At 45.1% G+C, this 27,306-nt stretch overlaps 1 protein-coding gene across 5 annotated transcripts in view; it reads right to left on the bottom strand.

Moving 5' to 3' along the window:
- RARB (retinoic acid receptor beta) overlaps positions 1-27,306 on the bottom strand; it is a 434,621-nt gene that overhangs the window by 154,410 nt on the left and 252,905 nt on the right. For 2 of the 5 annotated variants that reach the window (XM_008059242.2, XM_021712978.1), the window contains exon 1: positions 26,384-27,255. The exons of 1 other annotated variant lie outside the window; for it this stretch is intronic. In XM_008059242.2, the coding sequence (XP_008057433.1) occupies positions 26,384-26,540 (157 nt within the window). In that variant the 5' untranslated portion in view covers positions 26,541-27,255. Of the gene's footprint in view, positions 1-26,383; positions 27,256-27,306 lie in introns of those variants that run through there. 2 more of the 5 variants (XM_008059243.1, XM_008059244.1) reach the window with 2 other exon arrangements.

The following is a 27,306-nucleotide window of genomic DNA, read 5'->3' as shown; positions in this document are numbered from 1 at the left end:
GCCACTGCATTCCAGTCTGGGCGACAGAGTGAGACTCCAACTCAAAAAAAAAACAAAACAATTATCTCATTAATAAATGACATTCTTTTACCTGATCAAATGTCCTGCATGCAAAGTAGATTTAAATAAGAACATTAACACGTATATATCATTTCAGATACACATTCTTCACTTACACACTACAAACATATTTGAAAACCACGTTAGTACCACCCTCACAGAGAAGAAACAGGGACATACTCAGAAGACAACAATGAAATCGGGCTCTGTCACATGCCTTGCCTGGGATCCGAGGAAGTTCAAGTGTAGTTGATGACATGAGAAATCAGCCAAAACCCTCTTTCTCAACAAAACAATGCCCTGCTTGCTCAGCTACAAGTTTGCTGCAAAGACGTTTTGCTGTTTTGTTTCTTACAAATATACACCACATGAACAGCCTCCAAATAACTTTGAAACTAATTTCATTCTCATTGTGTGGGTGTTCTAGATGCCTAAAAAGAAAGAGAACACCAGGAACCTACAGAAAACTGTGAGTACGAGGCCAAGAGAAGTTAGTGAGTTTTGCTTCCAGGTGGACTTGAACTTCAGTCTCTCTTCTGCCACTACTAATTTAATGGCCATAGAGTTTTCTTTACTTCTCTGAGGGCTAGTGTTTCCTTCCCGGAAATGCAGATAATTCCGATTCCCGTTGGTAAATGGGAAACTGTGTTTGCTACTTGCCTGGCACACAGTAAGTGCTCAATAAATGATAACCCCCCCAACTCTACTTTATCCTACCAACACAGTTTCCTTCTACTTTCCTTAATCTGGGGCAGGGGTTCTTTTTTTTTTGAGTCAGAGCCTCACTCTGTCCCCCAGGCTGGAGTGCAGTGGCACGGCCACCGCAGCCTTGACCTGCTGGGCTCAGGCAATCCTTCCTCTTCAGCCTTCCAGGTAGCTGGAACTACAGGCACACGCCACCATGCCTGGCTAATTTTTTTAATTTATTGTAGAGACGAGGTCTCCCCATGTTGTCCAGGCCTGTCTCGAACCCCTGGGCTCAGGCAATCCTCTTGCCTCAGCCTCCCAAAGTGCTGGGATTACAGGCATGAGCCACTGTGCCCAGCCTGGGGCAGGTGTTCTTAACTGGCACCAATTTATCACTCAAGGGACATTTTGCAATTTCTGGAGACATTTTTGGCTGGATCTAGTAGATGGAGAGTCAGGAATGCTACAAAACATCTCACAATGCACAGGACAGCCCCTCCCTGTAAACAAAGAATCATCTGGTCCCAATTATAAATAGCACTGAGGTTGAGAAACCCTGGTCCAGGATAAAGATACCAAGAAACCAGAGGCACAGGGCAGACAGGTAACTTGCTCAGGGCCATACTGTTGGTAAATAAAGAACACAGATTTGAACGTGAATGGTCTTGAGTTCAAGAGAACTGGTCTGGCCCCAGTGTTGAGAGAAGACAATGACATTCTCTCCTAGGACTGTCCAGAACTTCTTTCACAAGCAGTCATTCCTGGCAGGACATTTTAGAGAAATATACAGGACATTCCTAAATCAGACAGACATACAGTTATCTCAGCAGAAAGACCACAAGTAAAACCGGAAAACTCAAAAGAAAGAAGCTGAGGAGACAGAAGTAATGCCCCTTTTTTCCATTCCGGTCAGAGGAGTCAAGTAGGAAAGTCCCCCAGAAGCACACACACGAACTAGAAGGCACACACACACATACACACACACCCACTAACCCCTCTGCTTGTTCCCCGCAGAGAAGCCAGCCGTCCGCAGGGAGAATGACAGCAGTGGAGACGGAGGTTCCAGAGGCCTCTGGCCGCCATCCAAGGGCGTGTGGCAGAAGACTGTCAGGAACAGGGACTCAGGCCAAAGGAGCCTGCACACCCGCCAGGGCACTGCGGGGAGCCGGGGAGGGTTGGGGGGTTAGGGAGCTTTGCCTCTCTCCACCCTGGGTGAGTTCTCTGTCCCTCACCTGAAGGCCACATACACTCCCCTAAATGAAGTTTATCTGGCACAAGGATGAAACTGATATCTAGAATGCCAAAGCCACGTGACAGCTGTTCTGTTGTTGTCTACAAAATTGGAGTACCCCCAAATGAGAAGCTGAATTGATCTCCTCCCAAGATGCCACGAGTAGGTGGGAGAAAAGATTAGAAGAAGGGAGCATCCTCACTGCACCTTCTAGTTGACACATACAAAAATGTTATTGCTGGCTGAGCCTGGTGGCTCATACCTGTAGTCCCAGAACTTTCAGAGGCCGAGGCAGGAGGATGGCTTGAGCCCAGAGGTTCAAGACCAGCCTAGGCAATATTTTGAGGCCCCATCTCTACAAAAAAAAAAATAGCTGGGCGTGGTGGTGCACACCTATAGTCCTAGCTGCCCAGGAGGCTTAAGAGGATCTCATCATCCTAGGAGTTCGAGGCTGCGGTGAGCCATGATTGTGTCATTGCACTCTGGTCTGGATGACAGAGTGACCCTGACTCAAAAAAAACCCCAGAAAATGTTATTATTGCTGGAGCTCAGCATTATGCAGCAGTTTAAAAGGATGCATTTGAGATTTTATTTGATAAGATACTCAAATTTCTATTTTATAAATTTTTATTTTTAGAGACAGGGTCTCACTCTGTTACCCAGGCTAGAGTACAGTGGCAAGATCACAGTTCACTATGGTCTTGAACTTCTGGGCTCCCATGAGCCACCCAAGTAGCAGGGACTACAGGCATGCACCACCACACCTCGCTAATTTTTCTGTTTTTTGCAGAGATAGAGTCTTGCAATGTTGCTCAGGTTGGTCTCGAACTCCTGGACTCAGCTGATGCTCCCACCTCAGCCTCCCAAGGAGCAGAAACTACAGGCATCCTCTACCACACCTGGCTAATTTTTTTATTTTTTGTAGAGATGGGGTCTTCTGTGTTGTCTCAAATCCTGACCTCAAGTGATCTTCTCACCTCAGTCTCCCAAGTGCTGGGATTACAGGCATGAGTCTTTGTGCGTAGCCAGCTTCTCACATCTCTATATAGAATCCTTCAGAGTATAGAAATGCGACAACATTTTCAGTTGATTTATTTTTCTTTCATAGCAGTGATTCCTAGATAAGAGTAAGTGAAGAGTTTCAAAGGGTCTTAGTTTTATTTCTTAAAGAAAATTGCTAAAGAAAATCTGAAAATTCAAAAAAAAATATTCACCAACCTTCCAACTGTGAGCAGTTCCCAAGCCTCGGATCTTTTTCAGATAACCCCAGAACTTGTCCATCTTTGCTAACAAGTTGTCAGAGGCATGTGGTTGGAAGTATGACCTCTGGAGCCATCTTCCTAGATTCCAGTCCTAACTCTGCCACTTCCCAGCTGTGTGACTTTGGGCAAGTTACTTAACCTCTCCTAGCCTGAATTTCTGCTTGTATAAAATGATAGGCTATCCTTGATCATTATGAGCATTAAATGATAACACCTTACAAAGCCCTTGGCATGCAGAGTGTCATACAAGCAGTTATTATCATAACTGTTTCTTGCTTGTGCTGACGGATCTCAGTGCTATTCACCTTTGTACCTTTCTCCTGTGCATTACTCTCATGTCTTGACTTGTCTTCATTATTATTATTTTTTTTAGAGATGGGGGGGAGTTTCGCCATGATGCCCAGGCTGGACTCAAACTCCTGGCCTCAGGTGATCCTCTCACCTCAGCCTCTGGAGTAGTTAGGATCACAGGTGTGAGCAAATTCACTTCCATTTTCCCTTCTGATGGCATGAGTAAAGCAAGTCGCGTCAGCATTCCAGGTCTCCCAGCTGTCCCTTCCCAAGTCCTGCAACTGCCTTCTCCTCCTGTGTTTTCCTTGCCCATCCTCAATTCTGGCTGCCTGTCACCCTCAGAAACGGCTTCTTTAAACACCTCCTTACCACAATCATCTCTCACTGGATAGCCTTCCAGAGCCGTTCAAATCCCAAAGTCGCAAACCTTTGACTGGACCAAGGTGGGGTGGGGTAGGGGGTGCCGACCAAGGCAGCAATGACCAGTGAGCACCATTCTGCTGCTGACAAATACTGATGCAGCACCCAGCAGGAGCCAGAACCCATGGTAAGTGCTGGGTTATAAATAAGTTAGTATAGAAGACATTGTCCTTGACCAAGAAAACAGACAACTGCAAAACGCCAGACAGCAAACATGGCCCCAGCTAGAGGAAAGATCTGACGGCGACCCAGGCTGCCATGACAGAATGTGTTACTAGCACACACAAAGGTTTTGGCTGCCCGGCCTTTAAATACCCAGGGCTGAAAGAGTAGCCAGTGCAGCTGGGTATGATGGTTCATGCCTAAAATCCTAGTACTTAGGGAGGCCAAAGCTGGAGGATACCTTGAGACCAGGAGTTTGAGGCCAGCTTGGGCAACACAACAAGCCCTAGTCTCTACAAAAAAAAAAGGAAAAACAGAGAGTCCATTACATAGCAAGAGTACAATAAATGTTGGTTGAAAAGAGGAATAAAAAAAATTAACTCTCCATAGAAATCCTATTATGTGATGTCAAATAAATGATGATAGCTCAACTGATTCAGAAGAATCCACCAACAGCACAAATTACATGGTGGCAGATGACCTGAGGTATGTCTTCACATACGTTACCCTATCTGCTCCCTTGTGACAAAATGTTTATCATGAGTGATCTGGTTGGTTTGTTTGTTTGTTTTTGAGTAGGAGTCTCACTCTGTCACCCAGGCTGGAGTGCAGTGGCACACTGCTCACAACCATGGCAGCCGCGACCTGCTGGACTCAGGTGAACCTTCTGCCTCAGTCTTCCAAGTAGCTGGAAACACAGGTGCGTGCCACCACACCCAGCTAATTTTTTAATTTATTTATTGTGGAGACGAGGTCTCACCATGTTGCCCAGGCTGGTCTTGAACCTGTGGGGTCAGGTAATCCTCTTGCCTCAGCCTCCCAAAGCGCTGGGATTACAGGAGTGAGCCACCATGCCCGGCATGTGATTTTTATTATTTTGTTATTTTCTTTTTGAGTAGGAGTTTCACTGTCACCCAGGCTGGAGTGTAGTGGCATGCTCACAGCCACCACACCCTTGACTTGCTGTGCTTAGGTGATTCTTCCACCTCTGCCTTTCAAGTAGCTGGAACCATAGGTGTATGCCACCACGCCCAGCTAATTTATTTATTTATTTATTTATTATGTAGGTCTCACCATGTTGCCTAGGCTGGTCTCAAACCCAAGGGCTCAGGTAATCCTCTCGTCTCAGCCTCCCAAAGTGTTGGGATTACAGGCATGAGCCACCATGCCCAGCTGTGATCTGTTTTTTAGTCCCTATCATTCACAGGAGGAGACTGGCACTCAGAGAAGTTAAATGACTTGGCCAAGGTCACACAGGAAATGACTTGATCCAGAATTGGGCTCTTGAATCCACATACAAGATTCATATAAGTGAGAAACAAGATCCTCATTTGTATTCCTAACTAATTTGTTTTAATGTTTTACAGCAGGGGCCATGGATTTTACAAAGGGCCAGAGAGTCAATACTTTAGGTTGGTCCCTGTCACCACCACTCAAATTTGCCACTGTAGGGGGAAAGCCACCACAGGCAGGCTGTAATTGGGCAGGCGTAGCACATTCCAATAAAGCTTTATTTACAAAAACAGGCTGCAGGCCAGATTTGGCTCAGTTTACTGACCGCTGCTGTAAGATAAAGGGAATCAAAACTATTCTTTCTTAGCGGTGCACATGTTACTATGAAATTCCTGCTTTTCCTCCCTTTAGGGTAAAGACAGAATACGACAGCCATATGTCACAGAGAAGTGGGCAATATTTTAAACATACTAACATTATAGCGTGTTGCAAAGGCTACACATTTTCTTCAAAGTCAACCTCATGTATACATTTTTATTAGTTAGGGAGGTCAATATGTCTGCCATAAATACATTTTAAAATTCCTTCCTACATATTCTGTCTATTGGGATTATTTATCATGCCTTGTTCCCTGGCCTAGAGCCAGGCAGAATATGGGAGTTTTAATACCTTTAATCCATTACATGGATTTTTTTAGAGCTCCATAAGACCAAAAAAAAAAAAAAAAATGCACTCTCATGGTCATATACACAATAAACTTGATATGCCACTTAATATTTCACATCACATTTTATATTTCAGTTGTGACTGTTCCCAGCATTCAGCATGCAAAATGATATAATTTCAGGCATCATTTTGCTCCAATTTTTTTGTTGTTTTTTGTTTGGAGAACTTCTGACAATAAATCTCACTGTGAACCTTGAGAGGCAATCATTATTGCTCCCCAATATTCTGAAGAAGTATTGGCATAACTGTCTACTGACATAAATCACCCAGGGTATGGTAATACAGTGAACTGGTCGTGTTTATTTTTATTAGGTCATGTGACTCTTGTTTTGAAAAAGAGATCTGACCTGGATGCAGCGGCTCACGCCTGTAATCCCAGCAGTTTGGGAGGCTGAGGTGGGAGGACCACTTAAGCCCAGGCATTTAAGACCAGCCTGGGCAACACAGTGAGACCTCATCTCTACAAAAAATTAGCCGAGTGTGGCGGCATACACCTGTAGTGCCAGCTACCTGAGAGGCTGAAGCAGGAAGATGAATGCCTGAGCCCAGGAGGTCAAGGCTACGGTGAACTGTGATTGTGCCATTGCACCCCAGCCTGGGCAACACAGTGAGACCCCGATTCAAAAAATGCTTGTGAAATTCACTCACACTTCTACTCGCGCGCACGTGTGAACACCACCTGTCTCTCACCTGCACACACCCTCTTTTATTCTGAGATGCAGATGTTTGCTTACAGGGCTGTTGTATTTTTATTTGTTCCTCCAGGAGACACATTGAATCCTCCCGCCCACTCTGGACATGGCAATTCAAAATAATAGCAAAAGGCCCGCAGGTAAGGCCATCACCCACACTTGATACTCACTAAAGGAGGATTTAGATCACTTGTTCTCTGGTACCTTTCACGAAACATCTGTTTCCTATGAGCCAGTTAGAAGTGCATACATCTGTAAATAATAAGCCTGTGTGTGCGCATAATTTAATGAATTGGGACATTAAAAGGAATTGAACAGTAGGGGCCCAGCAATTAGAGGAACTGCCCATTTTGTTAAAAACGTATTGTTTCCAGCTTTCCCTTGGAAGCCCTTTTATTATTCTGTGGGATCTGAGGTTCCAACCTTCCCGAATCTCTTCTCCAGGAAGAAAATAGCATTTTACATCATCGGCAAAGAAAAGGAACCCAATTTTTTTTTTTTTTTGAGTTGGAGTCTCACTCTGTCACCCAGACTGGAGTGCAGTGGCCGCTCCTGGCCACCGCAGCCTCGACCTGCTGGGCTCCGGCGATCCTTCCGACTCAGCCTTCCAAGTAGCTGGAACTACAGGCGCGTGCTACCACGCCCGGCTGATTTTTTGATTTATTGTAGAGATGAGGTTTCGCCAAGTTGCCCAGGCGGGTCTCGAACCCGCGGGCTCAGGCAATCCACTCACCTCAGCCTCCCAAAGCGCAGGAGGAACCCGATATTATGAGAAGCTGAGCTGGGAACTTCTGACTTGCTTCCTCCTACTCAGGAGATCTGAGGTGGGAAGTTGAACCCCTCAGTGCCCAGGCATCTGCATCTTTAAGATAGGCTTGCTCTTCAGGGTGCTGCGAGGAACAGGTGACAGTTCATTTAAGCACTTGGGGCATAGCAAGCACTTAATAATTATTAATTATGATGATGGCGACTGTCTCACTCTGTCACACAGGCTGGAGTGCAGTGGCATGATCACAGCTCACTGCAGCCTCAACCACCCAGGATCAAGTGATCTTCCAACCTCAGACTCCTGGGTAGCTGGGAATACAGGTGTGAACCACCACACTCAACTATTTTTTTTTTTTTTTTTTGTAGAGACAAAGTCTCACTGTGTTGCTCAGACTGGTCTCGAAATTCTGGCCTCAAGCGATCCTCCCACCTCGGCCTCCAAGAATGCTGAGATTACAGGTGTGAGCCACCTCGCCCATCCTGTTTCACTTGAATAAAAATCAATTACAACTTGAAATCACAGGAGTGGGAGGAAGTAAACCTTGGTTCAAAAGTATCTCTTGATTGTTGCTGTAGCTTTATTTGGGGGTTTTTTTTGTTGTTGTTTTTTGAGTCAGAGTCTCACTCTGTCACCCAGGCTGGAGTGCAGTGGCACGCTCGTGGTCACTTCAGCCTCAACTTGCTGGGCTCAGGCGAGCCTTCTGCCTCAGCCTTCCAAGTAGCTGGAACCACAGGCATGCATCACCATGCCCAGCTAATTTTTTGGTTTATTGTAGAGACAAGGTCCCGCCAAGTTGCCCAGGCTGGTTTGGAATCCCTGGGCTCAGGCAATTCTCTTGCCTTGGCCTCCCAAAGTGCTGGGATAACAGGAATGAGCCACCGTGCCCAGCGGCTAGCTTTATTTTTATTTACATTTTGCACACTATTCCTAGAGATGAACCAAAAAAAAAAAAAAAAAAGGGAGGAGAGAGAAGAGTGGTAGTGTCCTGGTTAACAGGAGGGAGCACCATCAGAAAATCTATTCCTGTGTCATCAAAGTAAGTGCCAGAAGTCCCAGTAAATATCCCATTCTACTATGTTCAGGCCAGTTTTCCAGCAAACACATCGATGAGCACAACCAACTTGAACCTCCCAAGGTTTTGACAGCCCCTCAAGTTTGCTTCGGGTGTTTTGGGTGACCCCAAAATAAATACACACATAAAATCTATAAATCTAACCAGGCTCGGTGGCTCAGCCTGTAATCCCGTGCTTTGGGAGGCCGAGGTGAGTGGATTGCCTGACCCCGCGGGTTCGAGACCCACTTGGGCAACTTGGCGAGACCTCATCTCTACAATAAATCAAAAAAATCAGCTAGGTATGGTAGCGCACGCCTACCAGCTATTTGGAAGGATCGCCAGAGTTCCAGCTATTTGGAAGGATCGCCAGAGCCCAGCAGGTTGAGGTTGCAGTGGCCAGGAGCGGCCACTGCACTCCAGTTTGGGTGACAGAGTGAGACTCCAACTCAAAAAAAAAAAAAAAATCTATAAATCTATAAAAGCAGAGACCACCTAAGCTGTCCTGAGTTTCCAGTTCATTTCCAATGAACTACACTCAGCCTATTTTTGAACACCTACTGTGTACCAGGCGCTGGGTTCCAAAAGAGCACAGATGTGTGAGCAAGAGAAGCCGTTCCCATGGGGAGTGCATGGCACTTTCTGGAAGGCACACTGAGGCATCCACTGAGTATGGCCTGTCCTGCTGCCTCCCTTAAGTCTGCTGACATGTTCAAGCTGAGTAGAAAGCTTGAAGATGCTGGAAGATACTCTGTGTCCATTGGAAAACCAGGCAGGTGTGGCACAGGAATTGACACTGTATGCCAGCACAGGATGCGACTGCTACAAGGAATCTAATTCCAGCCCAAGGGGACTCTAAAAATCTTGGTTAAACTCTGCAAACTAAATGTTAGCACAGTAAGTGCTAAATATTTGCCAGGCCCCGGGAAAAATCGTTCCACCCAGAAGGAAAAGGAGCTCGACAATGACTGAAATCACCACCTTCCAGTATTCTGTTTACATTTTCCCGAGGTCTATTTGCCAGCTACATAGAGAGATAATTAGAGCTTGTTAATAGCAATAGAGAGAAGAGTAAAGGCTGAAGGGGAAAGGGAAATAAACAGAGAGCGTGCACAAATACCGGAAAAAGTAATAACAGCTGAAGAATGCAGTGCCGCGTTGGCCAATGAGGTAGCCACAAGCCACATTAAGTGAACTGAAGTGACATAAAATTAAAAATTCACTTCCTCAGAAAGATTAGCTGCATTTCAAGTGCTCAAGAGCCATACATGGTTAGCAACGGCCAGACTGGACAACACAGAATGATAGGGCCTTTCCATTATTCTAGAAAGTTCTACTGGAGGGCATCGATATCGAGTACATTAAGAGGGCCATTCACTTGAGCATATCCAGGGACTCACTGAGTGCTGATCACAGACTAAGCACTACACACTGGGAAGACAGAGGTAAAACACACAATACCTGACCTCAAAGACCACCTGAGCTCCTGTAGAGTGAGGGAACCGAGTCAGTAAAGCAAAAACAAAACACAACACACACACAAGGAGAAAAGGGTAGAAACACAGAGAAGAAAGCGGATCTTGTCGATGGTAGACACACGGTGGTGAATATCTAGGTATATGCCGTAAAGTTTTTTTTCAGCCTTTTTGCATTAAAAAAATTAATAGTAAGATAGCAGAGAAAATAATCTATGTACTAAGAATTATGTGTAAAATATATGCTCTTATTTAAGTCTTTGGCTAAGACTTTGACTTTAAGCTTGCAAAATAGGTATTAGGGATCCATTTTACAGATGAACAAACTGAGGCACCCTGGAGTCCAAGCTCCCACAGCAGGGGCAGTGTGTGAAAAGCATCTTCCCAGCCCCGTTGCATCACACTGTGTCACGTGTCAGGATCTTGCAGATACAAAGTCGCTTCCATTTAGAACCTGCTACGTGACTGCCAGCAAGCCACTTGCGTTGGGCCATCTGTCTCTAGTTCCTCATAATAGATAATTCAACAACAATCAGATTTCAAGTAAAAGAAACAGGTAGAACATGGTGTATAAAGATTCAGAACACACCAGTCTGGGCAACATGGAGAGACCTCGTCTCTACAATAAATCAAAAAATTAGCCAGGCACGGTTGCACACACCTGTAGTCCCAGCTAATCAGGAGGCTGAGGCAGAAGGATCGCCTGAGCCCAGGAGGTCAAGGCTAAGGTGGCCAACAGCACGCCACTGCATACAAGCCTGGGAGACAGAGACTCCGACTCAAAAACAAACACCTAAAACAAACCACCTAAAAATACAGAAAATATATCACATTAAAAATGTATTTTAGAGAGCCGGACTCGGTGGCTCAGCTTGTAATCCTGCGCTTTGGGAGGCCGAGGTGAGTAGATTGCCTGAGCCTGTGGGTTCGAGACCCGCCTGGGCAACTTGGCGAGACCTCATCTCTACAATAAAATCAAAAATTAGCCAGGCGTGGTAGCACACGCCTGTAGTTCCAGCTACTTGGAAGGCTGAGGTGGAAGGATCGCCAGAGCCCAGCAGGTCGAGGCTGTGGTGGCCAAGAGCATGCCACTGCACTCCAGTCTGGGTGACTGAGTGAGACTCCAACTCAAAAAAAAAAAAAAAAATTTATTAAGAGCCGGGTGCAGTGGCTCACGCCCACAATCCCGGCACTTTGGGAGGTGGAGGCAAGAGGATTGTCTGAGCCCAGGGGTTTGAGACCAGCCTGGGCAACTTGGCAAGACATTCTCTCTACAATAAAGTTAAAAAAGTAGCTGGGCGTGGTGGTGCGCACCTGTAGTTCCAGCTACTTTGAAGGCTGAGGCAGAAGGACCACTTGAACCCAGCAGGTCAAGGCTGTGTTGGCCATGAGCGTGCCACTGCACTCCAGCCTGGGCAAGAGAACGAGACTCTCACTCAAAAAATAAAAGATAAAAAAATGATAAATACATAAATAAAATATATTTGGAGTTCCTGAAATCAGAGCATTATCTGAGAGGCTGATAATAATCACCATGATCCCCATACATTTCACTAAGTAGTAATGATTAATTAAGGTTTGGAATCTTTAAAACACAATAGATACTTAAAATCCATGGAAACTATTAAAATATCAACTCAACTTTACTAGCAGAAAAATTTCTTTCTTCTTTTTTTTTTTTTTTTTTGAGTTGGAGTCTCACTCTGTCGCCCAGACTGGAGTGCAGTGGCCACTCCCGGCCCCCCCAGCCTCGACCTGCTGGGCTCCGGCGATCCTTCCGCCTCAGCCTTCCAGTAGCCAGAATTACAGGCATGCGCTACCACGCCCGGCTGATTTTTTGATTTATTGTAGAGATGAGGTCTCGCTGCCCAGGAGGGTCTCGAACCCGCGGGCTCAGGCAATCCACTCACCTCAGCCTCCCAAAGGCGCGGGATGACAGGCTGAGCCACCGAGCCCAGTTCTTTCTTCTTATTTTTATTTTTATTTTTTTGAGCTGGAGTCTCATTCTGTTGCCCATGATGGAGTGCAATGTCACGCTCGCAGCCACCGCAGCCTCGACTTGCTGGGTTCAGGCGATCCTTCCACCTCAGCCTACCAAGTAGCTGGAACCACAGGCATGCGCCACCACACCCAGCTAATTTTTTGATTTATTATAGAGATGAGGTCTCACCAAGTTGACCAGGCTGGTCTCGAACCCATGGTCTCAGGCAATCTTCTCACCTCGGCCTCCCAAAGTGCTGGGATTATAGGTGCGAGCCACCATGTGCCCGGCCCTTTCTTCTTTTTTAATCTTTTTCTTTCTTTCTTTCTTTCTTTCTTTCTTTCTTTTTTTCCTTCCTTCCTTCCTTCCTTCCTTCCTTCCTTCCTTCCTTCCTTCCTTCCTTCCTCCCTTCCTTCCTTCCTTCCTTCCTTCCTTTTTTTCGAAAGTAGGATTTATTGAGAGGACAGAAAGGCTCCCACAGAGGAAGGGGACCCGAAGGGGTTGCCCTTCAATGTTTATTTCTTATCTTTGGTCCTGGAAGACACAACAGAGCTACTTAACTAAGAGGCAGCAACTGGCACAAGCAACTCAGTACCCATCATAGATGTGGGCTCTGAGTCAACCAGAACCACACGAGAAGTCCCACTTCCCATCTCTGGTTTTCTGATGACACCCCAGTCAATCTTAGACTAATCCTGCTCCCGACCCCCACGAGCTACAGCAGTGACCAGACCAGTGCAGAGACTCCAGCTGCAAACAGGATGCGAAAACAAAAGGGCAAGAGAGTAAAACAGCCTCCCAGTTTGGGCAGAGTTTCCTCCACAACGTTACACTGTGGTTTATATTAGAGAAAATAATGTCACTGCAGGAAATTATGTGAGTTCCCATGCTTGACCTCTCTCTTTTCCACCTCTTCCCCAAACCCGGACACTCCTTGGTCCTTTATTGGTAGGATCAGGGCACAGAACATGTTCAGGAATTCTTCACTCAGCTGACAGGGAGGACAGAGTTCTCAAAGCAAAGGACCCCCAAGAGCAAAGATTCCCACATAGAGGCTGAGAAAAGATCTCCTGGGACTTGGAACCCAGCCCTGCAGCTGACTACCAGTGACTTTGGCCATGTCACTCACCTTTTCTGAGCCTCTGTGTCTGTCTTCGTCTCAAAAGTGAAGACAGGCTGGGCACGGTGGCTCACACCTGTAATCCCAGCTTTGGGAGGCCGAGGTGATAGGATTGCTGGAGCCCGGGAGTTCAAAATCAGCCTGGGCAATATAGCAAGACCCGGTCTCTAGAAAAAAATTTAAAAATTAGCTGGCATGGTAGTGAGTACCCGTAGTCCCAGCTACTTGGGAGCTGAAGCAGAAAGATCACCTGAGCTCTGGAGGTTGAGGCTGCGGTAGCTGTGATGTGCCACTGCACTCCAGCCTGGGTGACAGAGTGAGACCCTAACTTAAAAAAATAAACAAAGGGAAGACAATATCTTCTCCATAGGGATGTGAGGGTTAGCTGATAATGTATGTGCAGTCATCAGAGTAGAATTCCATCAAATATTTTTTGTTTGTTTTTGAGTCGGAATCTTACTCTATAGCCCAGGCTGGAATGCAGTAGCATGCTCACAGCCACCGCAGCCTTGACCCGCTGGGCTCAGGTGATCCTTCCACCTCAGCCCTCCAAGTAGCTGGAGCTACAGGTGCGCACCTCTGCACCCAGCTACTTTTCTGATTCATTATAGACACAAGGTTTTACCATGTTGCCCAGGCTGGCCTCGAACCCCTGGGCTCAGGCAATCCTCTTGCCTTGGCCTCCCAAAGTGCTGGGATAACAGACATGAGCTACCATGCACCCAGCGCGCTCTCTTGCTCTGTCTCTGTGTGTGTGTGTGTGTGTGTGTGTGTGTGTGTGTGTAAATATACACATATATGTATAATTTTTTATTTTTATTTATTTTTATTTATTTATTTTTTTGAGTTGGAGTTTCACTCCATCGCCCAGACTGGAGTGCAGTGGCACACTCCTGGTCACTGCAGCCTCGAACTGCTGGGCTCCGGCGATCCTCCCGTCTCAGCCTTCCAAGTAGCTGGAACTACAGGCGCACGCTACCATGCCCGGCTAATTTTTGTGATTTATCGTAGAGATGAGGTCTCACCAAGTTGCCCAGGTGGGTCTCGAACCCGTGGGCTCAGGCAATCCACTCACCTCGGTCTCTCAAAGTACTGGGATTACAGGCTGAGCCACCGAGCCCGGCCTATTTTTATTTTTTTTGAGTTGGAGTCTCAGTCCATATCCCAGGTTGGAGTGCATGTTGGAGTGCATGTTGGCATGTTCACGACCACCGCAGACTTGACCCACTGGGCTCAGGTGATCCTTCCACTCAGCCTCCCAAGTAGCCGGAGCTACAAGTATGTACCACTACATCCATCTAATTTTTTAATTTACTGTAGAGATGAGGTCTTGCCATGTTGCCCAGGCTGGTCGTGAACCCCTGGACTCAGGTAATCCTCTTGCCTCGGCCTCTCAAAATGTTAGGATTACAGGTGTGAGCCACCATGCACCCAGCTCTCTTTGTATCTTTCTATACACATACACACACACACACACACACACACACACACACACGTTTTTTTTTTTTGAGTAGGAGTCTCACTCTGTCACTCAGGCTGGAATGCAGTGGTATGCTCACAGCCACCACAGCCTCCACCTGCTGGGCTCAGATGATCCTTCTGCGTCAGCCTTCCAAGTAGCTGGAACTACAGGCATGTGCCACCGCCCCCGGCTAATTTTTTGATTTACTGTAGAGATGAGGTCTTGACAAATTGCCTAGGCTGGTCTCGAACCCACGGGCTCAGGCAATCCTCTCGCCTCTGCCTCCCAGAGTGCTGGAATTACAGGGATGAGCCTCCATGCCCAGTTTATTAAATATTTAACTAGCCAAAAAACAAACTGACCACTTGCCTCACGATCTGTCTTCAATTGAGTCATCTTCAGAAGACAACACGGTCTGTCTCCTCATAGGGCACATACGCTATGCTTGTCATAGGGGACTGAAGATCACAGGAGACCTCCGTCAATCCTCCCTTGCTGAAAGTCCCTTGCTGGACTTACTGAGTCCAGGCCAGCCCTGTGACAGCTTGCTAGTAGAATACAGCAAGGGTCACTCTCTGCCAGCTCTGGACCTTGCCCCTAAGAAAACTGGGAGTTTCTGCCACCTCTATCTTGGGCACGCTCTCAGAACCACACTGTCCTGCAGCAGGCCACGCAAGCCACATGCAGACACAGGACTCCATCCACGGCCCCCACCGAGCTCTCCCCACAATCGACATCCATGCCAGCCAATAGAGCGGGCCTCTGTGGACTTCCCACCCAATGTAGCCAGGATGATGCAGCCCCGGCCGATGCCATGTGGAGTGGAAGGTCTGCCCAGAATAATGAGATCATAAATTGTTAGATCACAAAGAGTTAAGATGGTTTGTTGCACAGCAATAAATCACAGAAAGGGTCATCAAGAAATACGTGCTTTTTAAAAATCCAATCAAGCACAACTACAAAAGAACACTCTAGAAACACCCATATGAGAGACTTCAAGAAGCAAGCTTGGATGGTATGTCCTCATTCTGTTGCTCAAGATAGACAGGAAATTCCTCTTCATGGCCTGGCACGGTGGCTTATGCCTATACTTCCAGCACTTTGGATAGCTTGAGGCCAGGAGTTTGAGACCAGCCTAGGCAATATAGCAAGAACTCATCCCTAACAAAAATTTTTTAAAAATTAGCCAAGCATGGTGGTACATACCTGTATTCCCAGGTACTTGGGAGGCTAAGATGGGAGGATTTCCTGGGCTCAGAAAGTTGAGGCTACAATAAGCTGTGATCATGACACTGCACTCCAGCCTGGGCAACAGAGTGAGATCCCAACCAAATAAATAAATAAGCAAATAAATAAATAATATTCTTCTTCATGAATGACTTCTAGAGCTTATCTACGAGGCCTACACACAAACTTTGCTATCACTCCACTGTGCCAAAAATGTATAATGCAGGCCGGGAGCAGTGGCTCAAGCCTGTAATCCCAGCACTTTGGGAGGCCGAGGTAAGAAGATTGCCTGAGCTGAGGGGTTCGAGCCCAGTCTGGGCAACTTGGTGAGACCTCATCTCTACAATAAATCAAAAAATTAGCTGGGTGTAGTGGCACACGCCTGTGGTTCCAGCTACTTGGAAGGCTGAGCCAGAAGGATCACCTGAGTCCAGGAGGTCGAGGCTGCGGTGGCCATGAGCGTGCCACTGCACTCCAGCCTGGGCGACAGATTGAGACTCTGATCAAAAAAAAAAAAAAAAATGTATAATGCATCTGGTCACCCACTATAAGGACCAGCTGTGAATCTCAGTGGTTTTTAGTTTTTCCCATCGTCGACCTTAGGTTTTAAGTCCTCAGCAGATCTGTGTGTTTGTGTTCTAAGCAGGTTGGGTCACAATGGCTTGTGTGCACAAGTTCTTCCATTGCATCGTGAGCCCAGAGGGAGCAGGGACAGTGTCTGGTTCATCTCAGTGTACCCCACTGATCATATCAAAGAGCCTGGCATGTGGCAGACACCCAAGAGCCACTTGTCGAAAGGCCCCCTGGGACAGCAAATCCATCGGTGAGCAATAAACATGAAGTGTGCCACAAAGCATCTTTGGGCCAAACGTACCATATTGTGACAACCTTGAAGGTGACAAAGCTTACTCGTAAAAGTCAATCATCTGTACGAAGTCTGGAGGTTTGGTAAATGGATGATTCACTCTGAGTCAGGCCACACTGCCACCTGACAGATGGGAGGGTCTGTCACCTAGGTTATGAGTTAGAAAAAGAGGGACCACTTCACTGAGGAGAAGAGATACCTAACTTTAGATATGACTAAAAAAAATGCTGTTCACTATTAGCAAAAGCACACAAGACACAGGTGTCATGTCAAAACAGAGCAGAAGGTCTACCTGGTAACCTCTGTGTGTTTTCCACACAAGAATACAGGTCAGGCACAGTGACTCATGCCTGTAAACCCACCAGTTTGGGAGACAGAGGCAGGAGAATCACTTGAGGCCAGGAGTTCAAGACAAGCCTGGGCAATAAAATGAGATCCCATCTCTACAAAAATATTTAAAAATTAAGGCCCAGCATGGTGGCTCATGCTTGTAATCCCATCATTTGGGGAAGCCAAGGCAGGAGAATTGCTTGAGCCCAGGAGTTTGAGACCAGCCTGGGCAAAATAGCGAGACTTCGACTCTACAAAAATAAAAAAAAATAAACTGGGTATGGTGCCAACATGCCTGTAGTCCCAGCTACTCAGGAGGCTGAAGCAGGAGGATCACTTGAGCCCAAGAGTTTGAGGCTGTAGTGAGTTGTGACTGTGCCACTGTATTCCAGCCTGGGCAACAGAGCGAGACCCTGACTGAAAAAAAAAAATCTTGGCATGGTGGCATAGGCCTGCAGTCCCAGCTACAGGAGACTGAGACAAGAGGATTGCTCGAACCCAGGAGTTCAAAGCTACAGTAAGCAAGGATCATACCCTTGCACTCCAGCCTGGACAACAGAGCAAGACCCTGTCTCCAGATAAATGAATAAATAAATACATAGCATCTTACTTTGCAAGATCTCCAGTCCTTCTACAAACCCTACAAGGGAGACATTATTATTCTCATTTCACAGCTCTGAAATGGGAATAACAATAATAATAATCAATCCTGTGTCGAGAGTCAGAATATTTCGAATCTCTGAGACCTGATAGGTAGAAAGAAGCATGGGGAGAAAACACATATGAGGGCTAGGGAGAAGCAGCAACAAAACTCTTTTTTTTTGAGTTGGAGTCTCACTCTGTCGCCCAGACTGCAGTGCAGCGGTCCCTCGCCTGCTGGGCTCCGGCGATCCTTCCACCTCAGCCTTCCGAGTAGCCGGAATTACAGGCATGTGCTACCACGCCCGGCTGATTTTTTGATTTACTGTAGAGATGAGGTCTCGCTGCCCAGGCGGGTCTCGAACCCGTGGGCTCAGGCAATCCACTCACCTCAGCCTCCCAAAGGCGCGGGATTACAGGCTGAGCCACTGAGCCCGGCTAGTGACAAAACTCTTAAAAAGGGCCAACTTTTTCCAGCCTCTGCTGAGGACAAGAAAACATACCTTCTTCTCCAGCAAGCCTCTGAGGTACGGGGAACAGGATCACCTCTGGGAGAGTATCTGTAACTCCCACCTGCTCTATGCCCTATCTAGGGTTCTGGAAACCCCTGCCTCTTTGCACAGAGACGCCCTGTCCATCTGCATCCTCCAACTTTCCCTCCAAATTCAAACCTGTTCATCCTATTTCTACTTCCTATTGTTCCTCTGATAAGCAGGGCCCCAGTGAACAATTAAAGCTTTCAATAAATAATCTCTAAGCACATTCCATTTGATTGACTGTTATTTGATACAGCAGTTAGTTTCAATGGGGCAGTTAATATTGATCACATAAAGTACTCCAGACAAACATGAAACAGTTCCAGAACTCCATGGATTATTACCCTTTATCTGCCAGTCATCTGGGTTACTTGTAATGGTCACGGAATTTAAAATCAATAATAACAATTAGTGTTCTGTACACCACAAACGGATGAATCATGTGAAATGGGTTTTCATATAAAATCAAAGGTAAAGCTGGCCCATCGCGTGGAAAAAGGCTCTCTGAATTTCCAATGCACGTTTGGCAAGACACTTTTACGCAAGTCTTCAAAACAGGCAGCAAGAGGGAGAGAGGAAGGTGTTCAGATGTGGCCACAGTAACGTTTCGCTCGTGAAACTCCTGATGGCCTTAATCCGAAAGGATGCAGCATAAAAGATAAGAGTGATCAAAATGAGTTCTAACAAATGCAGTCAAATGAATGGAACCGGTCATTTACCTCCTTGGGGATGTGTGTCTAGCTACCTTTTTCGGCTTTCAATTCGTGGGCATTAATTGTGATGGGGGGATGGGTAATAAAATGGCAGCAATGGTATTTCAGCTCGATGGTACCACAACTGTCATGTCATGTACAGATAATTAAAATGCAAAGCAACACAGAAACGTTTCATCATTAAACTGTAACCAGCACACTATGTGAAATCATCCATTCCCAAGATTTGTTTTTCATCAATTATTTGTTATTTATCTGATGTAAATATAAGGAGGACTAATTAAAATGTATGCCTTTTTATACGGCTTCTTGTCATTAAAGCCAACGAAAACGTTTGGAGGACCATAATGAAATAATTATGTTTGCCTTTAAGAATTCTCTCCAATAACACATGGCAGTACTGAGCTAAATTAAAACATCAGGAACTAAATTTCGCTGCCTCCATTTCCATTTTAGTTAATTATACCCCCAAGCTTTCCAATAGACCAGACCCTAAAAAATCTTTTGAAGCTGAAATGGCCTTCAGATCATCAGCCTTTTTATAATTATGGACTTTGATGACATGAGAGGCACTGTGGCTGCTGAAAGCTTTAATATTTTTGAGAAGACGAATTTATTATTTGAGGTCTTCATTTGCTCTGGAAATTGGAAAAAAAGTGGGATGTGATTCCAACCTTCTTTTCCCAGTTAATTGATGTACTCATCTTATTGCATCTCACCTGCACAATATTTTGAATTTAACTATTTTATTTCTGACTTGGTAAAATTTCTGTCTGGGATGAACAGTAGTTGATCAATAACAACAAAAACAAACATTCCACTACATATGGGTCAAATTAGAAGACTAATTCCTTGCTCAATATTAAACCTTAAAAAAAAAAAAAAAAAAGAAGTTACTTTTAAGACAGCAGTGGACTAAGGAACCCTTTTAAAAATGAAATAAAGCCCTTTCATTTGAATTTCTCATTCTCCAAACATCAATTCAGCGATACTTCAGAGAGGGGAAAAAAAAAAATCTAGGTTTAAGAGTAAAGAAAGATAGAAACAGGGAAGTAAAAAACTGTCAGTGGTCTCAGGGCTGGTGACAAACGAAATGGCTTCAGCAATTCTGAGAACACGGGTGGGAACTTTGTACTTACAAGAGTAACTAGGAGGACCAGAAATTAACTCCGACACATTCTTTTCTATAGGAGACAGCGGGCAAGTCTGTGCTGGATAATACTTGCTGACCGCTGGATAGATGGTCTAATGGGACATCAGTGGCAAATTGTTGACAGCTGGGGAAACAAATACCTATTCCATGACAATGTAAAATGACAGACAACTCTAACCTCAGAATCTACTTTTATTAAAACCGTTTTCTCCCTCCCAACCCCCCAAGTTTTTCTCTGTTCTCCTTGAAGAAATCTGCTTTTGGAAATCAGGGTCATTATCACCCACTATCACCCCATCACAACTAGCTTCCTTCTCTCTCTCTCCCCTGAGGTGGGTCCCTTCGTCACTGGCTGGGGGAGGCCTGGACACTTCTGGAACCCTAGAATCTAGAGGAAATGCTTGGCCAGGTTGGGTCGCCTGGATGACGGCAGTTCCTGTTGTGCTCGCCTTATCATGCAGGGGGCCAAGAGTCTTATCTTACTGCATGGACCCTTTCAGCTCCCCCACCCTGCAAGGTCAGAGAAAAAGCGAGTCAGCAGTTCCATTGCCTGCTTGAATTCCCATCAAAGAAGCTCTGACAGTTCAAGACAAATAATAAAATGCTTGCAGACTTACCCTCTAGTGCTTCCTAGTTAGAGAGAGCATTTGCAACTTTATTTTTCATTCATTCCAAGGGATTTGGGGGCTGGGGGACCGTGGTTCACGCCTGTAATCCCAGCACTCTAGGAGGCAGAGGCGGTCAGACCCCTTGAGTCCAGTTCATGACCAGCCTACTCAGCCTGGCGAGACCTCACCTCTACAAAAAAATTTAAAAATTAGCCAGGCATGGTCGTGCGCACCCCGTAGTCCCAGCTACATGGGAGACCTAGGTGGGAGAATCACTTGAGCCCAGGAGGCGGAGGCTGCGGTGAGAATCACTTGAGCCCAGGAGGTGGAGGCTGCGGTGAGCCATGATCCTGCCACTGCACTCCAGCCTGGGTGACAGAGTGAATCAAAACCTGGGTGACAGAGAAACTCAAAAATAAATAAATAAATACATTAAAAAAAAAAAAAAACAAATAAAGGGATGTGGAGGTGGATGGGAATCACGCTTTTTAATGATGAAGTAAGGAAATTGGGAGTTGACCGATGAGGTTGTGCTATTAGATCTTACACACGGGGCAGGGTATCTCATCTCCTATTTAACAAGAGGTACTTAGGCCAAGCCACTTACAGGCAGGATACTGATAAATCTGAAACCTGAGTTCACCCTGCTCTCGTCCCTCCATCACCCCCAACTCCCACTTTTTAAGAAGCAGCTGGCAAAGAGCTGATACAGATTTGTTCCTAACAATTTAATTCTCTCCCCCTCCTTTCTCCCCCACCCCTACGCACACAGGTGCTAGAGTGAGAACCATAGCCCAGTCCGTTTTGCAAGGGATGCCTTCTGTTTACAGATCTGCAGTTTACTACAAAGGGAATTCATGTTCGGAAGAATGACCCAGAAACACAAGGCGATCTTCAGTCATAATGGAAAAATTAAGCTGTGAGTGCTCTAGTTATATTGACTATAGAATCCAAACAAAGACTTTCTGTGCCACTCCTGGGTTCAAGGAAGAGCCTAGGAGATGCCGTGGTATAAAATATCAGGCATATTTCAATGATTTATGTGGGAACTGTGGCAGTATATTGGAAAGTGGGTTATTCTAGAAAATCAGAGATATATGATCGCCATAACTACCCTGTAATTTGAAAGGCACGATTCCACGTTAATATCTTTTGGAAAGGTTTTCAGCCAAGATTTTTCTGATTAGCCTTTATCAGAAACTCTTATTTCCGAAATAATCTATTTAATTGATAGTTAACTAAATTTATATTACAACATTTAAAGTATAAAAATGTCATTGAAAGATAAATTTATTGGCACTTACACGTAACACAAGCTCTATAGAAGATTCTTTCTAAGATGTCCCAAAATGAACACTGCATTTATTGTGAAATAAAGTCCTGTGCAACTTGTGAAGAGTCTTATATTTTGTGTCTTGGTTTTACATCGCCATCTTCCTCCCAGAAAATAACTTTCTCACTAAAAAATTCCCAGCCTTAAAAAAAAAAACAACTGATTTAAAAAATTATAAATTCGTTGAGAGCAGAATTTATAATCTTTGCTATTTATCATGTAATTCCACTCTCAGATAAAGTTAATGACATTTGTAGAATGTGTAAAGAAGAAAAGAGAAGCGTTTTCATTCTTTTTCAGCCATGTGTTGAAGTTAAATTATACGTGTCTGACACCAAGAATAACTTTCTTTTATTCTAATGCTTTAGAGAAAAGTCAGTGACTATACAGACTGGCTGTATACAGTTGGCCACAGGCTTCTAGAAATGAGAAGGAAACTTCTGACTCAGGTTCACTTGCCTATCAGAAATGCCCATTCTGGTCATTTATTAAGTAAAAAGGCCTGATTCGATGCAAAGCCTTTATATTATAGGCTGGCGAAGCAAATTCTAACGAGAGCTTCCAAATCAATTCCATAGCTTAAGTTTAAGAGCACAGATGTCTACCACTCCTCCTGTTCTGTGTTTTTAGAATCCACTCTTCTGGCAATAAAATTTAAACTTGTGCTTTTTTTCTTCTAAGTTGCACATCAACACGCCCCTGTCAGGCGTACCAATGTATCTGGATACTGACAATATCTTCATATGGCTTGTTTTCTACAAGGAAGAAAAATGTTGTGAATCAATCTCACTTGTTTTCAAACAACCCTATCCCGCGCTTTCTTTTGAGATTTAAGCAAAAGCAAAAGTCCTGCTCCTTCTCTTCTTTCTGGTATTAGTTACCACCGTCATGTGGCTAAGAAGCAGAAAATTATGTCCTACTTTAGAAAAACAATTGGGCCTTTTCACCGAAATATTTATTCAAAACCCCATTCAATTCATACGGTGGCTGTCAGTCTTTATTTAGTCTTTCTTTCAGAGGGTATCTTTGATTTTGCCACTTTGACCCCAATTTATACCTCACTAGGAGAGGACTTGGATACTGTTTACTGCTTAAAATCTGGGTCCCAGCACTTTGAAAGGGGGACTTTTCTCATTTCTTAATCACACACATCACTGCTGTTTGTTTCAAAAAATAATTTCTTCTAGCTTGAGCAACATAGTGAGAACTCATCTCTACAAAAAAAAAAAAAAAAATCAAAAAATTAGCCAGGTGCGGTGGCGCGTGCCTGTAGTCCCAGGGAGGCTGAGGCAGAAGGATCGCCTGAGCCCAGAGGGTCGAAGCTGTGATGAGCCGTGCTCATGCCACTGCACTCCAGCCTGGGTGACACAATGAGACCCCCAAGTGAAAAAAAATATTCTGATTAGTGGGCAACATTTTATTTAAAAAGAAAATATTTTTTTCTTTTCCTTTTGATGTGTCAAGTAGGGAGAAGACAGGGAAAAGGGCCAAGAAGTTATCACATTTGTGATTTCACCAACGCAACTATATTTAAACCACAAAATACTGAGGTATCCTATGCCCACTGTACAATTAAGGCTTAAAACATCTGGGGTAGCCTAAAACCAACATAATCCATCCAAGAGGCAACAAAACAGAAATTTAGTGACTCCTATACCTGTTTGGGGCAGATTTCAAACGTAATACTTATACCATATTGCCTTAGTAATCCCCTAATTTTGACTTCGAATGCTTATAACAAGCAACTCATAGGCCCGACGACACCCAGCAGCTGGATGGCGTATCATTTTTCTGTCTTTAAAATGAAAAAGAAAATAAAGGGAGCATTCTAACACCTTTCTAAGTAAGCTTCTGGTGATGTGTTCAAAGGTTCTACTTAATTTACACACACACATACACACACACACCATAAAAAAAATAAGTAGGATCTCAACGCACAAAATAGTTTTGGTTGGAATTTAGTACTATTTTTTTCTTTGCCTGCTGTTTCCTCTGTGTTAAAAGCACAAACAGATCTGCTTCTCGTCAAAACAGCCATTAAGTAAAATGGAAAAGGTTGTGGTTTTTATGCTCTTACATATACACACATAGCCCTAATATACTTTTATTTCAAAAGCCCTAACTAGCTATACCACCCTGGACCAAACACTGCACGGCACAGACATTTCTCAGAATCTTAAAAAAGGAAATTTTTAGTTTAATCTATGCTAAAAAAAAAAAAAAAAATCCCTAACCGCTGGAACAACAAAACTGGCCAGTCACAAAGTGGCTTATGGCAGATAAAGCAGCCCTGCAGGGGCACGAGCAATATTTACATTTTATTCATTTAACCTAAAGTTGGGGTGTGGGATTCAAACCCTTGTGAAATTGACCACAATAAGAACTAATTGCCCTGCTTACAAAAATAAGGCACTGGAATTTCTGAAATCCCTTTGTCAAATGCCTTTATTTACTTTGTCTAATGCAAGTTTCTTTGATTAGCTAAACTTTGCTGTTATCAACACTTCTTGCTTATCGGTTGGTTTTAGGCGAATGACACATTCACCACTGGCTCTCCCTAGATAAAGCAAATCCCTTGTTTAACTTGTTCAAGAACAAACAAAGCTTTCCCCCCACTCTTACAACTTAATAGGCATGTTTGGAGTGTTAATTACAAAAGGAAGACTGTCCACATGTAAAAGCTCTATTAGGTCTAATAACTTTTGGCGAGGATCCTGAGCATTTTTTCCCCCTTCTGTTAAAAAATATGTCTCACTGCAACTTTCTCTAACAAGAAAAAAGTTTCAGAGAGCTCCAGTTCCCTGGGATTCCAACAGAAATCGCTCATACGGTTTTCATTGCTACAGAGAGGACAGGTCTAAACGATCTCTTAGTGGTCTGGAAAATTATTTTGTCCCACTCAAGTTTCTTTGAGTTCTCCAGAAAGCAAACAGCCACCAAAAAAACAAAAGGCATTTGGGGAGCAGCTGAAGATTAAGGCGCCTTCTGAAAACGATATTCTTTTCTCTCTGCTTCGGCTTCTATGAAATGTTAAGTCAGACAGCCAGACTGTTGGCATCAAATGGTTATTGATTTTTCAGCTACAAACCTGTTGATTTCCTGGCCCAAGGAGCAAGTCTCTATTCTTAAGAAAAAGTTTCAGAGAGGACAATTTAAATCCTGTCACTGTCCCCTCTCCTGTTTCTTCTCTCTGTAGATAAGCCACCATGTTATTAGGAAAACTCAATTTCTTCCAGTTAAACTTTGACCTCTTTGAAAACAAAGATTTAAAATGTCATTTTCAGGCTAATGCTCCAATGAATTGTCAAATAAAGTACTAAAAACATTTTGATCGATAGCTGAGTCATTTGTCTAAATCACTGTCAGGGCGGTGAAGCATCCTGCAGGTTCCCATGCAGCCACCCGAAGGTGGGATCTGCTGGGACTCCTGACCATTTCTCAATCCTGCGGCCAGGCTACTGTTGACCAGATGCGTGCCTCGGCACCGGGTCAGCATCAGATAACAAAATAGTCAATATTTTTTTTAAAAACTGGGCTACCCCTCTTGTATTTTTTTTTTCTTCCCTTTACCCGATGTCCATGCTCCTGATTGCATTGCAAGATATGGAAGTAACGGATGGCTCAGCCCGAGGGGTGTTCATTGCCAGTAGTTTTCTAGCAAAACAGCAACTTCTTAGACCAACAAAGTGACTTGGAAAGGTGGCAGCAGGGTCAATGCTAAGAAATATTGCCTTTCCTTAGCAAGGAAAACATTGGAGGCAGCAGCCGGGACTGGTGGTTTTATGAAGTTAGGGAGCACCAGCCACCTTAATTAGGCTAAATTTCTTGCAAGGAAGAAGTCATCTTTTAATTACTTTGAACTGTTGAAATACACAAGGGGTGTGGGGGGGGGGGGGGGAGATCTGTACAACTAGCAGTTGAATCCAAACAACAGCAAAGTTAAATTCTCCTCCTGCATACGCTTTAGTAGAAACTGCACGATGTGTCAAACGGCCCTACTGGAAGAATGTTTCAAAGTCCTGTGGTCACCCTCTACTTTTTCCTCCCCCTCCATGCATATTTTTTTTAACTGCTTTCAAAAAACGCTAGAAGGTTGGTAAGGAGAGGGGCCGCGCGGGGCGGGGAGGGGTGATTTGGGAAGAAAACCTCTAACAGGAAATTTTCAGCCCAGGGAGATCAATATGCATGCCAGCATATCACACCCCTTCAGCATTAAATCATTAAATCCTTTGTCTCGCTACCGATGCAGTTTATTTCCAATGTCTTTATTGCATGCAAGAGAGGCAATTCATTTTTTTTTTTTTTTTTTTTTTTTTTCTGGGTAGAAGAAGGGGGAAAAAAAAAATAATAAACCTACATTGAGCAGTGTGCCGATGCTGCCACTCGGTTTGGGTCAATCCATTGAAGCATGCTTTGAGAGCTTTCTCCTGAAGCATGCAGGAAGACGGACTCGCAGAGTAGAAATCCAGGATCTGCCCAGGGCTCACTGACAGAATATCCATACAGTCAAACATGATCTCCCCGGCACCGAATGTCTGCGAAAGTGCTTATCCTCTAGGTGTGCAGGCAAATGGCATAGAAAAGTCCACCCAACTCCATCAAACTCTGCCCCTTTTTTGGCACGTAGACTGTTGGTCTTTTTCCCAGCCCCGAATCATGAATTATGACAGACAAGCCAGCTAAAAGCCTGTAATTGATCCAAATGATCATTTACCATTTTCCAGGCTTGCTCGGCCAATCCAGCCGGGGCGGGGGGGTTCCCAGCAAGATCCCAAGTCCTCCTTCCAGGCAGACGCTCGCCCACCGCCTCCCGAAGGCGGTCCGGATCCTACCCCGACGGTGCCCAGACGAGCCCTGCCCGGCTCGCCCGCGTCCTCGGCATCCCAGTCCTCACACGGCGCGCGTGGGGGAAGGCGGGTCCCCCCTTGGGCGGAGAATAGACCCTCCTGCCTCCGCACAGCTCACTTCCTACTACTTCTGTCACACAGAATGAAAGATTGAATTGCCTAATATATGCGAGTGAACTTTCGGTGAACCCTTCCCGGGCGGCTAACCTTCAAATGACCCAACCGGTCTGACATCACCAACTCCCAGGATTCTCACAGAGCTTAAAAACTCCCAGCAGCCCTGCAAAAGCAGACAGCCAGCGAGGCGGGCAGGCAGGCAGGCGGGCGGGCGCGGGCCGGGCTTTCTTCCCCATCTCTCGCCTTAAAAAACAATGCAAGGGGCGCTTTTAAAACGAGCAGGGGCGGAGCCAGGACGGGGCTCCGGGCCCGCGAG

This window comes from Carlito syrichta, unplaced genomic scaffold (assembly GCF_000164805.1).
Source record: "Carlito syrichta isolate Samal-C Ts95f unplaced genomic scaffold, Tarsius_syrichta-2.0.1 Scaffold303979, whole genome shotgun sequence".
Classification (NCBI taxonomy): Eukaryota; Metazoa; Chordata; class Mammalia; order Primates; family Tarsiidae; genus Carlito; species Carlito syrichta.
Note: the sequence above shows the minus strand (reverse complement) of the source record. Positions and strands in the feature narration are given on the sequence as shown.